Source organism: Gopherus evgoodei, chromosome 17, assembly GCF_007399415.2.
Source record: "Gopherus evgoodei ecotype Sinaloan lineage chromosome 17, rGopEvg1_v1.p, whole genome shotgun sequence".
Lineage (NCBI taxonomy): Eukaryota > Metazoa > Chordata > Testudines > Testudinidae > Gopherus > Gopherus evgoodei.
This window is the reverse complement of record NC_044338.1, coordinates 19,436,998-19,450,019: the sequence shown is the minus strand read 5'-3', so window position 1 is coordinate 19,450,019 and position 13,022 is coordinate 19,436,998. Positions and strand designations below refer to the sequence as shown.

The following is a 13,022-nucleotide window of genomic DNA, read 5'->3' as shown; positions in this document are numbered from 1 at the left end:
GATTGCACCTGAGCCCCTGAGATTTAAGGGTTGTGGCAGGGGATATTTCCCCTCCCTCAACCGTAGCCCTGTGAAAACGTTTTGTAACTGCAGTGAATTGCTCTGAGAAGGTGACTGGCTCCAAGCCCCAGCAAGAGGCTGCTATCGCCCAGATAAGCTTCCTCTAGGACTTCCTGAAACTGACAGGGTTGGATGTGCTGCCCCCCCATGAGTGATTAGCTCATTAGCGTAACAGCTTTCCCCGGTGGTAGGCGAAATTTTGGAAGCAGATTGGGTGTCGCGTTACAGCTGGGACATTTCACTGGCAATTCATCTTCATCAGAGCAGCCTGGCCTGGACTACCACTGCTTCCCCGGACAAGAGCACCTCTTGCCCCTCTTCCCAGCCCTGCCCAGGGGAGATGGCTTCAGGACTGGGCCTGGAAGGGAGCGGAAGCGCCGTGGTTGTGTGCAAGAGGCGAGAGCAGGATGCGAACTGGGCCCTGGTGTTCAGCCGGTCTGTTCATTTACAGTCATTTTCCACATTTTTTTGGAATCAAAGCGTGAGCCATGAGTCAATGCACAGGCAACCAGCTGTTTCAGAGGTGCCTGTGTCCTCCAGCCAAGTGCTGTTGCCTACCGGTGTGCCAGTGAATGTAGGTCTTTGGAGGGTACTAGTGTGTGTGAAGAGGGAGGGAGGGGATGAGCTGGACGCAGTGTTTGGAGCTGAACACATGGCTTGCGGCTTGTAGAATCACAGGGCTGGAAGGGACCTCAGGAGGTCACCTAATCCATCACACAGCTTGTCACGGAGTGAGGGGGAGTCAGGGCCCTGCACCTCCCACTTCCTGCGATTCACCAGGACTCTCAGCCAGCCAGTAAAACAGAAGGTTTATTAGATGACAGGAACACAGTCCAGGACCGAGCTTGTAGGTACAGGAAACAGGACCCCTCCATCAGGTCCATCTTGGGGGGCAGGGAGCTTCGACCCCAGCCCTGGGGCTCCTTCGTTTCCCCAGCCAGCTGCAAACTGAAACTCTCCAACCCTTCCCCTCGCCTTTGTCTCTTTCCTGGTCCAGGAGGCCACCTGATCTCTTTGTTCTCCAGCACCTTCAGTTGGCACCTTTGCAGGGGAGGGACCCAGGCCATCAGTTGCCAGGAAACAGGGTGTTGGCCATTCTCTGTGCAGACAGCATCACACTGGCTCTCTCAGGCTCTGCAACAATCACACATCCTTATCCCAGCCCCTCGATACTTGAGAAATGCATAGGGGAAACTGAGGCACTCACAGTATTCAGAGAAAACATTAAGAACATTCCCACTTCGTCACACAATTGTAGACTCAATTCCCATCTCTGCTGTAGACTCAATTGGCAGATTTTTTTCAGAGCCATGCAGCCAACGTGCTGAGCTGTGGAGAAAATCCATCCATTAATTCTCACCTAGTTTTGCATGGGAACCTCTGAATTTTCAGCTACCCTCTGGGGCTTCCCCTCTCCAGTTTAATTTTCCAGGTGCTAGGAGCACCCCAGACACAAGTTAATATTTGATGACCAAATAAATAGATAAAAGCTTTTCTTGAGACAAGAATCACTTATAAGAGAGATGCAGGAGCAGGAAACTTTTCGTTTTGGCCAATTGAGTTAGAACAAGCTTGGCTGGATTCTGCCTTCCTCCATCTGCACAACAAAGCGGATACGTACTAGGGTAAGATTTTCTTGGCTCCGACCACAAGAGGAAAGGTGGCCTTCCATATGCCCAGGGCCGGCGCTACCATTTAGGCAGCCTAGGCAATCGCCTAGGGCGCCAGAATAAATGGTGGGCGCCGTTTTGCCGGAGGGGGTGGCAGGCGGCTCCGCTGGAGCTGCCGCAGTGGTGCCGCGGCTCCGCTGGAGCTGCTGCAGTCGTGCCTGCGCATGGTCGGCTGCTCGCGCGGCTCCGGTGAACCTCTCACAGGCATCACTGCGGCAGCTCTACTGGAGCCACGGAGCACCAGACCCTCCGCAGGCACCACTGCGGCAGCTCCAGCGGAGCCGCGGGACCAGCGCGCGGGGTGGCGAAATTGCCGTCCGCCTAGGGCGCTCAACCCCCTAGTGCCGGTCCTGCATATGTCCCCAGTGCTAAGTGGTGTGGTCAAGCTGGTTTACACCAACTGTGGATCTGGCCCACTCCTGTTCATGCTTCCATGTGTAGGGCTACAGCCATGGCACAGGGACACCTCAGCAGAGCTGAGCTAAGAGGCGCTTTGCTCACCGGGGCGGGGGCAGTGATCCCTATGCATGCTGGGATCCATTGAGGAAATTCCCCCAAACGGTGGTATGCACCCCTTAGGAGGTGGAGCTCTAGGCCTCTTCAGTGCCCCTGGGCAGCAAGGCAGCATGGGCTAGTGGGTAGGGCACAGGGCTGGCAGCCAGGAGAGCTGTGCTCTAGTTCTTAGTCTGCCAGTTATGTGTTGCATGATCTTGGTCAAGTCACTTTTCAATTCTGTGCCTCCACTTCCCCTCCAGACCTTTGTCTGGTTAGATTGTGGTGGTGTCCAGCTTGGCTGCATGCTGTGCTTTCCCATAGCCATGCACTGTCCATGGGCAATAAGAGCCTTTGGAGGTGGGCTCCCTACCACACCTTGCCCTTCCCCCCCTCATAGTATAGTGCCTGTGGCAGCCAGCATCTCTGGCACAAGGCCCTGGAGTTCCCCGCCCCCCTCCGCTTTGGAATGGGCAGGGGATGCAGTGGGCATTGAGGATGGCATTTTCAGAGCCGTTTTCCTTCCCCCTTCCACTGGCGACGAAGTCCTTACAAGCTTCCGCACAGTGGCAACAGAGGGCTGTGTTGCCTGGCAACTGGCAGTACATTGGATCAGTGAATTAAAATAGCTCTGGATGTTGACCCTTTGCAAATAAGAGTTGGAGCAGTTAACGAGCCCCGTAGCTACCATTTGTCCCTGTGCCCCGTGCGTGGCCTGGGAGCAGCGTGCCGGGGCCTGGAGGCCTGACTCGGTCCTTCCTCAGGGCAAACTCTGTGGTCCTGGCCCAGAACCCACTCCTGGGCTGAATTACACCCCCTGTCTCCATTCTGCCAGGCGTTTACAACACCTGGGTAGGGCACAGGGGCCTTGAAAGGAGAGAACCAACCCCAAGGGATACCTCCCCCTACTGTGAAACACACCAGCCCCCTATACCAGTCCTGCGCCCAGGCGCTGACCCCTACTGTTACAAAGGGGGAAACTGAGGCACAGAGCAGGGCACTGACTTGCCCAGGGTCACAAATGGCTTCTGTGGCATTGCTGGGAATAGCGCCCAGTTCTCCAGCGTCCCAGACCGATGCTTTAACGACTCTGTAAAGACAAGCTGCTCAGTTTGTTACCCAGATGAAAAGAGATGACTGGATGAGTTCAAAGCTCTGTGGGGGAAGAGATAGAGAGAGGGATCAACCCCCATTAGCATAAGCTCTTCTTAACTGGCACATGTATGGGGCTAAATTGTGCCTGTGGGTACGATTTCCATGCCAAGTGGAGTGTCCTTTGGGTGGGCAAGGGAGCTGGAAACAGGGTTAGCACTGGCATCTCCTGCACCTGCAGAGGAGGCACTGGGCCAGTCCCTCTGCGCAGGGGCTCGGGGAGGTGGGCCTGATCTGCCCAGCTGTGGCCTCTCCGAGATGCAGAGCCCTCCTGACCTCCCTAGGCAGGCTCCCAGCGCACTCAGGGCATGGTAGCTGAATGGTTCGGGCCCTTTCCTGCCTGGATCTGTTGATCATTGATCCTGCTCTCGCAGTGGGGCAGTCCCAGTCTGGCCCAGGGCACCCAAACCAGGAGTCCCATTCATTCCCCAGTAGCCTGCCAGGGTGGGCACCTGGATGTAGGTTACCGGCAGTGCTGTCCCGTAGGAAGCCGGGGATGCAGCGGCTGGCCAAGGCAGCCTGGAGAAATCACTCCCTCCAGTCTCGCGGGTGGAAGGAAATGACCGGAGCGGAGCATGGGCTACTGGCCAGAGCCGTGTGCCCCTAAGGCCTTGCCGAGGTTGGGCTCTGGAAGAGAAGAGCCATTCGCCTTGAGGGGAGAGAAGTCCATGGCCATTGAAGGCAGTGGGGGTTTCAGTGCTAGGGGGGTTTATCCTTGACGTCCGGGGGCAGGGCGCTGCTGAAACTCCCCCTCGGATGAGGCAGTGGCCTGGCAGAGCCCCTCCCTGGCAGACTGGCACCAGCTGTAGCCACCCCCTCAGCGGTGGGCCACAAGTCTGGGCTTGTTCTGGGCTCCTCTCTGCTCCCGGGTGCTCAGGACGCAGCAGCAAGAGCCGTTGATGCGTCTGCCTGATGGGCCAGACGTTCGTCTCAGTGACATTGAGGTGTTCCAGGCCAGCGCCCTCGGATGTCCCACAATGCATTGCTGCAACGAGGCGGACGGGCAGACCAGACTGCCGCACTCTAGGCCGTAGGGGAGCCTCTTTGTCCCAGCTCTGGAACTCACGCACTGAGATTGCTCAGCAGGTTTCCTGGTCTCTGTCCTCTAAAGCTGGGGAGGCTGCAGGGAGCTATGGGGTACTTGCTTCCTGTACTGGGGGATGTTGCTACCTTTATTCTAAGCCAAACTGAACCCCCAAGGCTTTTTGCAAGGGGACCTGATATGAATAATTAAGTTTTGTGCTTAATTTCATAACCTGCTTTCCAAGAGACACGCAGTAGCCAGATTTCATCTACAGGCTCTAGGGATATGGGAGGCTGCACTGTGCCTGGTAATTCACAGTCGGTACCTAATCATTGTCTCAGCTAGCAGGTAGCTGTGGCTTTCCTCCCAGCACGCCCAGCTCTCTCAAACCTTTATCATTAGCTGAGGAGCTCAGCTGGGATTTTCCTGCGGTGAGGCTTCAATGTGGCCATCATAGAACCTCTTAGACTTGTGCAAAATGCCCGGCTTGAGCTTGCGTTTAATGAAATAATCCAGTTCAACAAGATGACCCACGTGCTTTGCTACAGCCAGGGAATCAAAAGAAATGGCTAAGTGCAGCAGGGCAGAGAGCTCTCTTCTCAAGTTGCATGTCTTGGGTGAGGGGGGTAGAATTGTATAAAAGCTCTCGAAGACGGCTGAATCTGACTTCCCTTGAAGCCAGTGGCCAAACTCCAGGATCAAATTAAGATGAGGGAAAGCGGTTCTGAAGCAGGTCGAATGCTACCACTTCCAGAGGGGACAACTGACTGGTGTGTAAGCAACCCCCTGCTCTGGCTGTCTGTGAGCACTGAACCTGAGACGTCTGGCTCTAAAAACGTGAGCCATTACTGTGTGATCTTAATAACCAGCTCTGTAGCTCTTAGGCAGTAACAGATTCATACTGCTCTATGCATGGTCCAGCCTCTACAGGGAGACAGAAGAGCTGCATTGTAAGTCTGGCTACAGCAAGAAGCACGTGGGTTGCCTTACTGTGAATACAGATTTGAATCCCAGCTGGGTCAGGTCTCCTTAGATTTTCCAGGGGTAGGTGACTACAGTCTTGTGGTGCTATTTGAAATGCAGCTCTCCTCTAACAAGGGGCTCTATTAAATGACACCTCCTAGTTCCACAGCCCTGCTTCCTTGTGTGTGTCAGTCGGATCTGCTGGCTTTAGGAACCCAAATGGATTGTGGCTACATTTCATTCCTGTTGGCCCTCCTGGTGTATCAGCAGCTGAATTGTTTGCTAAGTTCCATGGAATGCTGGTTTAGATGTGGGGGTGGTGGCTGCAGAGTTGTGATCCAGGGCAAACAGGAAGACAGTGGGGTTGCATAGATGTCACCAAAGGCATGGTTTGCCCAGCAGAACCTTGATTACTGGTGGTGATGTGCAAGAAAGAAAAGAACCCAGCTTGACTCTCAGATCCCAGGCATTTGCTAGTAAACTGATCAGGTTTGAGCTGGAAATCCTGTTGACATGACGAACCCAGATGCTATTTCTACAGTCTCTTTGCCGAGTAGGGTCTCACTTTCTAAAGCCAACCAAGCTGGACCTCGCTGCAGTTGGTCCAGGGATGTGATCCCCTGTTGAAAGAGGGTCTTTCATGTGATGCTTTTATTGCTGGATGACATGGGATCTGTGCCCACTGTGCACTGCCCTTTCATTTGAATCCCCATGGCTCCAGGACCCCTCCTGGATTAGAATCTCCTTCTCTGTCTGATTTAACAGCAACCGCCCTGCCTGGCTGCCGGTGTGCGTCCCCGATGTGCTGAGAAGCAGATTAGAACAGCTCGTCCCCCATTAAGCTGTCAGTATTAATTTAGCAGAGTGGCTTAGTGCTCAGCTGTATTTTTTTCCTCCCTCCTGGTTGGGGATAGGGAAGCTGGAAATGATTTACCATGAATTTGTTTCTATTCCTCGCAGGGGCTGTGGAGTCGGAGGGCACACGCTGGGATGGCCCTATATAATAACGGGGCTAAGATGCCTTCCCCCCAGGAGGCGGCCAATGGCTTTCCCCAGCCCGGTGCCTCCAGCACCTGGCACAAGCCGGAGGAGGAGGTGCGGCTGGTGGAGCCCAGCCTGGTGAAAAAGGCTCACCGGGAGATCCTGGATCACGAGCGGAAGCGACGGGTGGAGCTGAAGTGCATGGAGCTGCAGGAGATGATGGAGGAACAAGGGTGAGTGATGTCCTTCTGGAGGAGGAGGCTTTCCTGAGTGTGGCAGGTGGGACCGTTTCTCCTCTAGCAAAGCCCACACCATACACTCCAGTCTGGGCACACTGCTCTCCTAAGAGGCCATCAGAGCCAGGCAACCTGAAACCCAGTACATCACACCCCGGAGCAGGCCATTGGCCGTCCTCACCCACAGCAGGGCAGTGCCTGGGAATCCCTGGCCCCAGCCCCATATTCAATCCACTAGACCATGCTGGATTTCTCCACCACTCGCCAAGCTGCAGTCTAGGCCAGGGCTGCTCATGTTACAGCCTGAGGGCAGGAGGCAGCTGTCTAGTGCTTTATACATCCCAGTGCTCGACAGATGCTGGCCCCAAAGGATCAAAAACAAGGGCTTCATGTAAGGCCCCTGTGGCTGAATGTAAGTGGGTTTTACAAAAGTGCCGAGGTGAGTTAGGAGCAAAGATCCTTTTGACTTGAGTGGGGCTTGTGCACCTACCTCCCAGAGGCACTTCTGAAATCTGTGGAGAAATATGGATTTTGGAGACTAAGCTGTGGCTCCTCTGGTTGGAAACATTGGCCATTGCCTCACTCCAGCTCTTTGTTACCTGACAGCTCTTCAAGGGGCTTAGATACCTAACGCCTGTGGATTTCAGTGGTAGTTAGGAGTTCCAGGACCTGGGCCAAAGTGACAGCCCAAGAGCACAGAGAACCAGGATTCGCACTCAGGATCTCCTAGCCTCGTGCCTGTTTGTGCAGACCGTGCTGACGCTCCAGTGATCAGTCAGAGGAAGCAAGGGAGAGGCTGGAGTGGCCGAGAGGTTGGGGTGCAGGGTGGTTCCTGCGGTGGGTTCTCTCCCGTATGGGGTGTAAGACTGGGAAAGCGTGAAGGCTAAGCTGCTGCTACCAAACCAGAGGTCCTGGCAGATCCACGGTCCACCCCAGCGCTGCCAGGTCCTGCTCATACACCTCTCAAAACACATCATGTTCTCCCGGGAACACAGGAATCAGACCCATCTCACCCAGAATGCTGCCACCCAGCACGTGGGTCACTTCTCCATTCCCTCTTCCTCCATCCAGACTGCCAGGCTGCTCTGCGCCCTCAGGGGATCTGTCCCAAAGTATTTTGGGGCCAGATCTTACTGAGCCCAGACAGGTGGGTGCACTGTAGGGTACGATCAGAGACAGGCAGATAAGCAGAGGGGCAGTGAGATGCACCGTTAGCCCAAAATGTAATGTGTTTGTGTTTTTCTGTCCTGCTCAGAAGCTACAAGGTGGCTAAGTGGCTGTCTCCTGGTTCTGAATACCTTCTTTCTGTCTGATTGCAGGGGAACCGTCTGCCTCTTCCACACATGACCCTTCTTTTCCATCTCTGTCATTTTCTCCCAGCCTTTTCTGACAGCTTCCCACCGTAGGCATTTCTCCAGCTGGGTAGGCAGACACGATGTCATCTGCACTAACAACACCCAGAGCTGTCTGGAGCTGCCAGTCTGGGGCATTCACACATGGAGAGAGGCCGTCTCCATCTTTCCATCACCAAAGGCTGGTCCAGAGAGCTTTGCAGCAAGCCCGGCCCCATGCCAGGTTCACTGGCTGGCAGCACGGTGGCGCAGGGTGTATCTTTGATCAGGGCATAGATGGGCCTGGAGAATCCTGGCAATGTTCAGCCACAGGAATGAATCCAGAGGAAATGCCCAGCAGACTGAGTTAGGGTTAGGGCTCTGGACAAGCTAGAGCGTGTGGTTTGCATTGGGAAAGGAGCTTGGTGATCATATTTCAATTAGGGACACAGGAAACTCTAGACTGGATCACACCCATGATCCACTTATCCAGGATCTTGTCTCGGACAGCACCTAGCACCAGATGCCTCAGAGAAAGGTGCAGGAAACCCTACCAGAGCAGATATTTGCCCCCCACGAAAGTCTCATCCTTATTAGGCATTGGTTTAAGGCCTGATGCAGGAAGGTTAATATCCCTTCCAAAAATGTATTAACATTAACCGTTATAACTCCGGATATTCTTGTTATCCATAGACATTTCCCATCCCTCTTTGATTCTTCCTATGTTCTTGGTCTGAGCTGCATCCAGTGACAATGAGTTCCACTGTCTAATTATGCATATTTCAGCCCCAGTTGTTCCCTGTCTGGGTTAAATTCTCCATATGGTTGGGAGTCCTCAGTGTTCGTGCAAAGGCCCTCCGGAATGCCTGCAGGTATTTTTGAGAGTCGGGGCTGTAGAAATGCGTGTTTTCTCTGTTTGCTAAAATTTTCTTCTCACTTTTCTTGGACGGAGAGTAGGGGGTGCCTTTCTCAGAAACTCTTGCCGAGAACAAAGGCCAAACACCTCATGCACGTAGCATCCAAATTTTCAAGAGAAGGTGCACGTGGATATTTGGCCCTAATCTCTTCTGAAAACTGGGCTGTGATCCATGTTGACACCCAGGGCTCACAGTGCCTTTGGCAAGGTTCAGGTTAGCAGTTCAGAGCTGCAGGAGTGACACGGGTTTGAAGTAAAGAAGGATTGAGGGTTACCTGTGCTGTGAGTGAGTTATTGACCAGAACATAAGAACAACCAGACTGGGTCAGACCAAGGGTCCATCTAGCCCAGTCTCCTGTCTACCGACAGTGGCCAATACCAGGTGCCCCAGAGGGAATGAATAGAACAGGTGATCATCAAGTGATCCATCCCCTGTCGCCCATTCCCAGCTTCTGGCAACAGAGGCCAGGGACAGCATCCCTGTCCAGCCTGGCTAATAGCCACTGATGGACCGATCCTCCATGTATGGAAGGATAGTTCAGTGGTTTGCTTGTTTGCTTGCAAGAACCTAGACCTGAGTGCTATTCTCTTCTCAGACACAGACTGGGTAAGTCATGTCGTCTCTCTGTGCCTCAGTTTCCCTGTCTGTACCATGGGGGTAATAGCCTCGCCTTGCTTCTCCTGGGTGCTGTGAGGCTAAATGCAGCAAAGATTGTGACATGTGGATATTAAGGGACAAGCACATCAGTACCAGAGCTGGGTACACAATGGGGTGGTGCGTTGTGTGGGTTTATGTTGCAAAGTGTATCTCTGCCAAGAGAAGTCCTTGAGCCTTCAGCAGGGGCCAACGTTCTGCTCTCCAATCGCCGCAGCAGGGATTCCGATCTGCTGGCTAAACTCGTTTCTAGCCTGGTTTCACCACCTAAGTCGGGATTTGCACTAGAAACCCTGTTTGAAACCTGATCTGGCCACATCCTTGGTTAGACCCTGCAATGGTTTTTAACGCGAGATCTCGTAGAAGGGAGCTAAGCATAGATTCGAATCTAAGTGATCTAACTGTGTCCAACTCCCCAAGCCCCGAATCTCTCCAGGAGGACGTCCCCCAGAACCCCTGTCAGCTCTGCTCCTGCCCAGTGCATCACCCCAGTGGCTGATGCCGGGCCGGGCCGGACCGGACCTGACATGTGCCCGGCCTTCGATATATAACTGGGGGCCCCTGCACTGCTCCACAGCCAAACGCTGCTTTGAAACCCTGACCTCCTCCCGTAGTTTGCAGGGCTTGGGAAAGAGGCTGCAGAGAAAATAAAGCAGCGGAGTGGCAGCTGAATTCTCCATGGCTTGGTTTACAGTGGAGGCGGGAGAGGGTGTTTCTTTGCTTGCTTTGTTTACTGCCGCTCGTGGTGAAAGTCGCTGATAAATTATTGAGTTTTTCAGTTATTCCCGGCCTCCAGGGGGGCGGCGGTGGTAGGCAGTTGACATGCTCGGAGCGCAGGGCGAGATTGGATTTCACGCTCAGCAACCAAGGCAAACGTTGGGTGTGATTCACCGTTCTGGGTTCACCTGCCCTAGTCACCCCCAGCCCCGGCCTGGCTTGTGTTGTCTGCCTCTGCAGCATTAGGGCTGTAACAAGAAATAGCAGCAGAGGTAAGAGGGAAACTTCTACCATGCTCGTCATCTGAGCTCCTTCCTGTCATGCATCAAGCCATGAGTTTGTTCATCATCGCAATCCCTTGAGCCCAGGCTGGTTCTGGGGCTGGGGAGAACCCAGCAGCCTTTGAGGGCTTGGAACCGATTCCGTTTAGGTTAACAAAAGAAGTGTGAATTCACGTAACCGCCACTAGCACAGGGTGGGGCTTTGTTGCGCTCTAGTGGTTGGTCAGCGTAAGACTATAAGAGCCTACTACTGCTACAAGCTAATGGAGCTTGGCTGGAAGTAGGGGGCTGTCTGTGTGTGGTACATACATCGCGGCTGTTGTAGTGATGGGGCCAAAAAGGAACCTCAAACCAACTCTCCCCACTCCCCTGAGTGTTGGAGAAAATGGCAGGAATGGTGTCTGGGATCTGGGTTCCCATACTTGTGGGTCCAGGTCAGATATGAAGGAGGGGTGCCTTTGCAGCGGGAGATGGCAGGAATCTTGCCAGGTCAGTAGATCATGTGAAATTTCTGCCCTCTTCAGCCAAAACGTCCCCGCAGCAGCAACGCGTGATTCTTGCTGTGGTCATGTTAGAACCCAAGTTCCGTCTCAGACCCGAACCCATGTCCAAACCTCCTCCCTGCTCTTCCCCCCTAGATGTTTTGTTCCCTTCCCTCTTTGCTCCTTTCTTGCATGGAGCGACTAAGCAGCAGCCTCGGGAAGATGCAGTGTGGTGTCACTAGGCAGCACTGGCTGTGGCCAGCAAAGCCAGAGAGAACTTCAGGGTCTGTCTGTGTCCAGCTGCCCATAGAACTTCCCTGGATGTTCATTCCAGCTAGGTCCTCTCTCTTCTCTACTGTGACAGCTTCTGCCTGGACCCAGTGATCCACTCACCATGGTCAGAATTACATCCCAGCTTGTCTCTCTAGAGAGATTCTTGTTACTTGCCTCTCCCCATGGCTCAGAGCCTGGCCCAGCAGATCCAATGCACTTCCACTGTGGCATGGCTTGGGGACAGCCTGCCTGGACCTAGCCTGGCACGGGTGTTCCAGTTTCTTTCATTTTAAGTAGGTTCATCTTGATGATCTTTCAAGTAGCATTTCTCCGTCGAGATGTAGATTTCGGAAGATAAGCTCTCGGGCCTGTAGTCTGAGTCCAGCATAGAAAGGTCACAGTAATCGCCTTTCTTCCAGGAAGCCTAAGAACGTATGTCTGTGGTTCGATTAGTGGAGAAGAAAGTGGAGATGGTCACGCTGATGGCATAAATTTGATTTTATTTGCATGTCGCTGATAAGTGAGCGTTTAATCAGCTGGCTTTGTTGCAGGAGGAGGTGTGGTCTGCCATTCAGAAGACCTGGCTTCTATTTCTGGCTTTGTCACTAGGCCGTTGGGTGACCTTCGGCAAGTCACGTCACAGTTCTGTGCCTCAATTTCCCCATCTGTAAAAGAGGGATAATGACATTGATCTCCTTTGTAAAGCACTTTGAAATCTACTGATGGAAAGTGGCCTATGAGTAACAAGTTGTGCCGGGGGGTTTCTCAGTCCTTATTTTTGGGGGAGTTGTATTTGGAGGTTGATGTTGAGCTTTGGGATCTAGAACTGAATGGAGAGCCGCCTCCTTAGACTCCTTAGAATTTATATAAGGATTGATTATTTTTAGTACTAATTGGATGATTCAGCTGCAATCCAATACTGAGACTAATTTGTTTGATTTTGCTTTGATCCTGTGAATGTAGCAGTGTTAGTAACAGCTCAGCTCTGGAGAGATGTTTTCTAGATATTTTTAGGTTTGTTTGAGAGCTTTTAACAACCTTTATAAGAAATGAAACTATTCCTGGATCACTTGTTCCCCAGTAAATATCATGAGTTCAAAACCTTTGATGGCCTGGGGGTGGATACCAGGCTGTCAACCTAAAACCCTGACCAATTACCCCTAAATCAGTCTGGAGATTTGTCTCCAGTGCGGTCAGAGGTGTGAATGGGGCATGTGTAGACAAACCCAAACTAGTTTTCGTCTAGCTAGCACCATTAACAGGAGCAGTGAATTCACAGCGGCACTCATGCCACAGCTTCGCTGCTGCTGTTGGAGCTAGCCCGATTAAAACTAGCTTGGGGTGTCTCCACACACCCCAGTCACGCTGCGGATTGCACTGTAGATGTACCCTGTGGCTCTCCCATAATTGGCACTCGCTACAGGGACCCTTTTAGATCCTGAATGAAAAGTTGACCTGTGTATGTTTATCCTTATTGGAACACAGGCACCCGGATGGCATGGGAACGAACGGCAAAATAAAACCCTGCGATAGACCCTGGGGCCTGTTCTTTGGATCAACAGATTGTCCCAGCACCAAGCAAGCGGTACTGCAAAAAGCAGAGCCAGCCTTATAGCTTCCAGCGTTCATGGTTTTGTGAGTGACAGAGACCGGCTGAGAAACTTGCTTTGGAGTTTTTCTAAACGGCTTTTTTGATGATCTGAATTTTAGCTTTGAACGGCAAAGGGAGGGCAGCGTGACTGGCATCTAAGCGCTAGTCAATTGCCATTTCTCTTTGGGCAAGGGGCTT

The 13,022-nt window shown here is 52.9% G+C and overlaps 1 protein-coding gene across 1 annotated transcript in view; it reads left to right on the top strand.

The window, feature by feature from the left end:
* Positions 1–13,022, top strand: part of SRRM3 (serine/arginine repetitive matrix 3) — a 163,641-nt gene that overhangs the window by 76,756 nt on the left and 73,863 nt on the right. The window contains exon 3 of the mRNA XM_030536617.1: positions 6,322–6,575. Within this exon, the coding sequence (XP_030392477.1) occupies positions 6,352–6,575 (224 nt within the window). The 5' untranslated portion in view covers positions 6,322–6,351. The remainder of the gene's footprint in view (positions 1–6,321; positions 6,576–13,022) is intronic.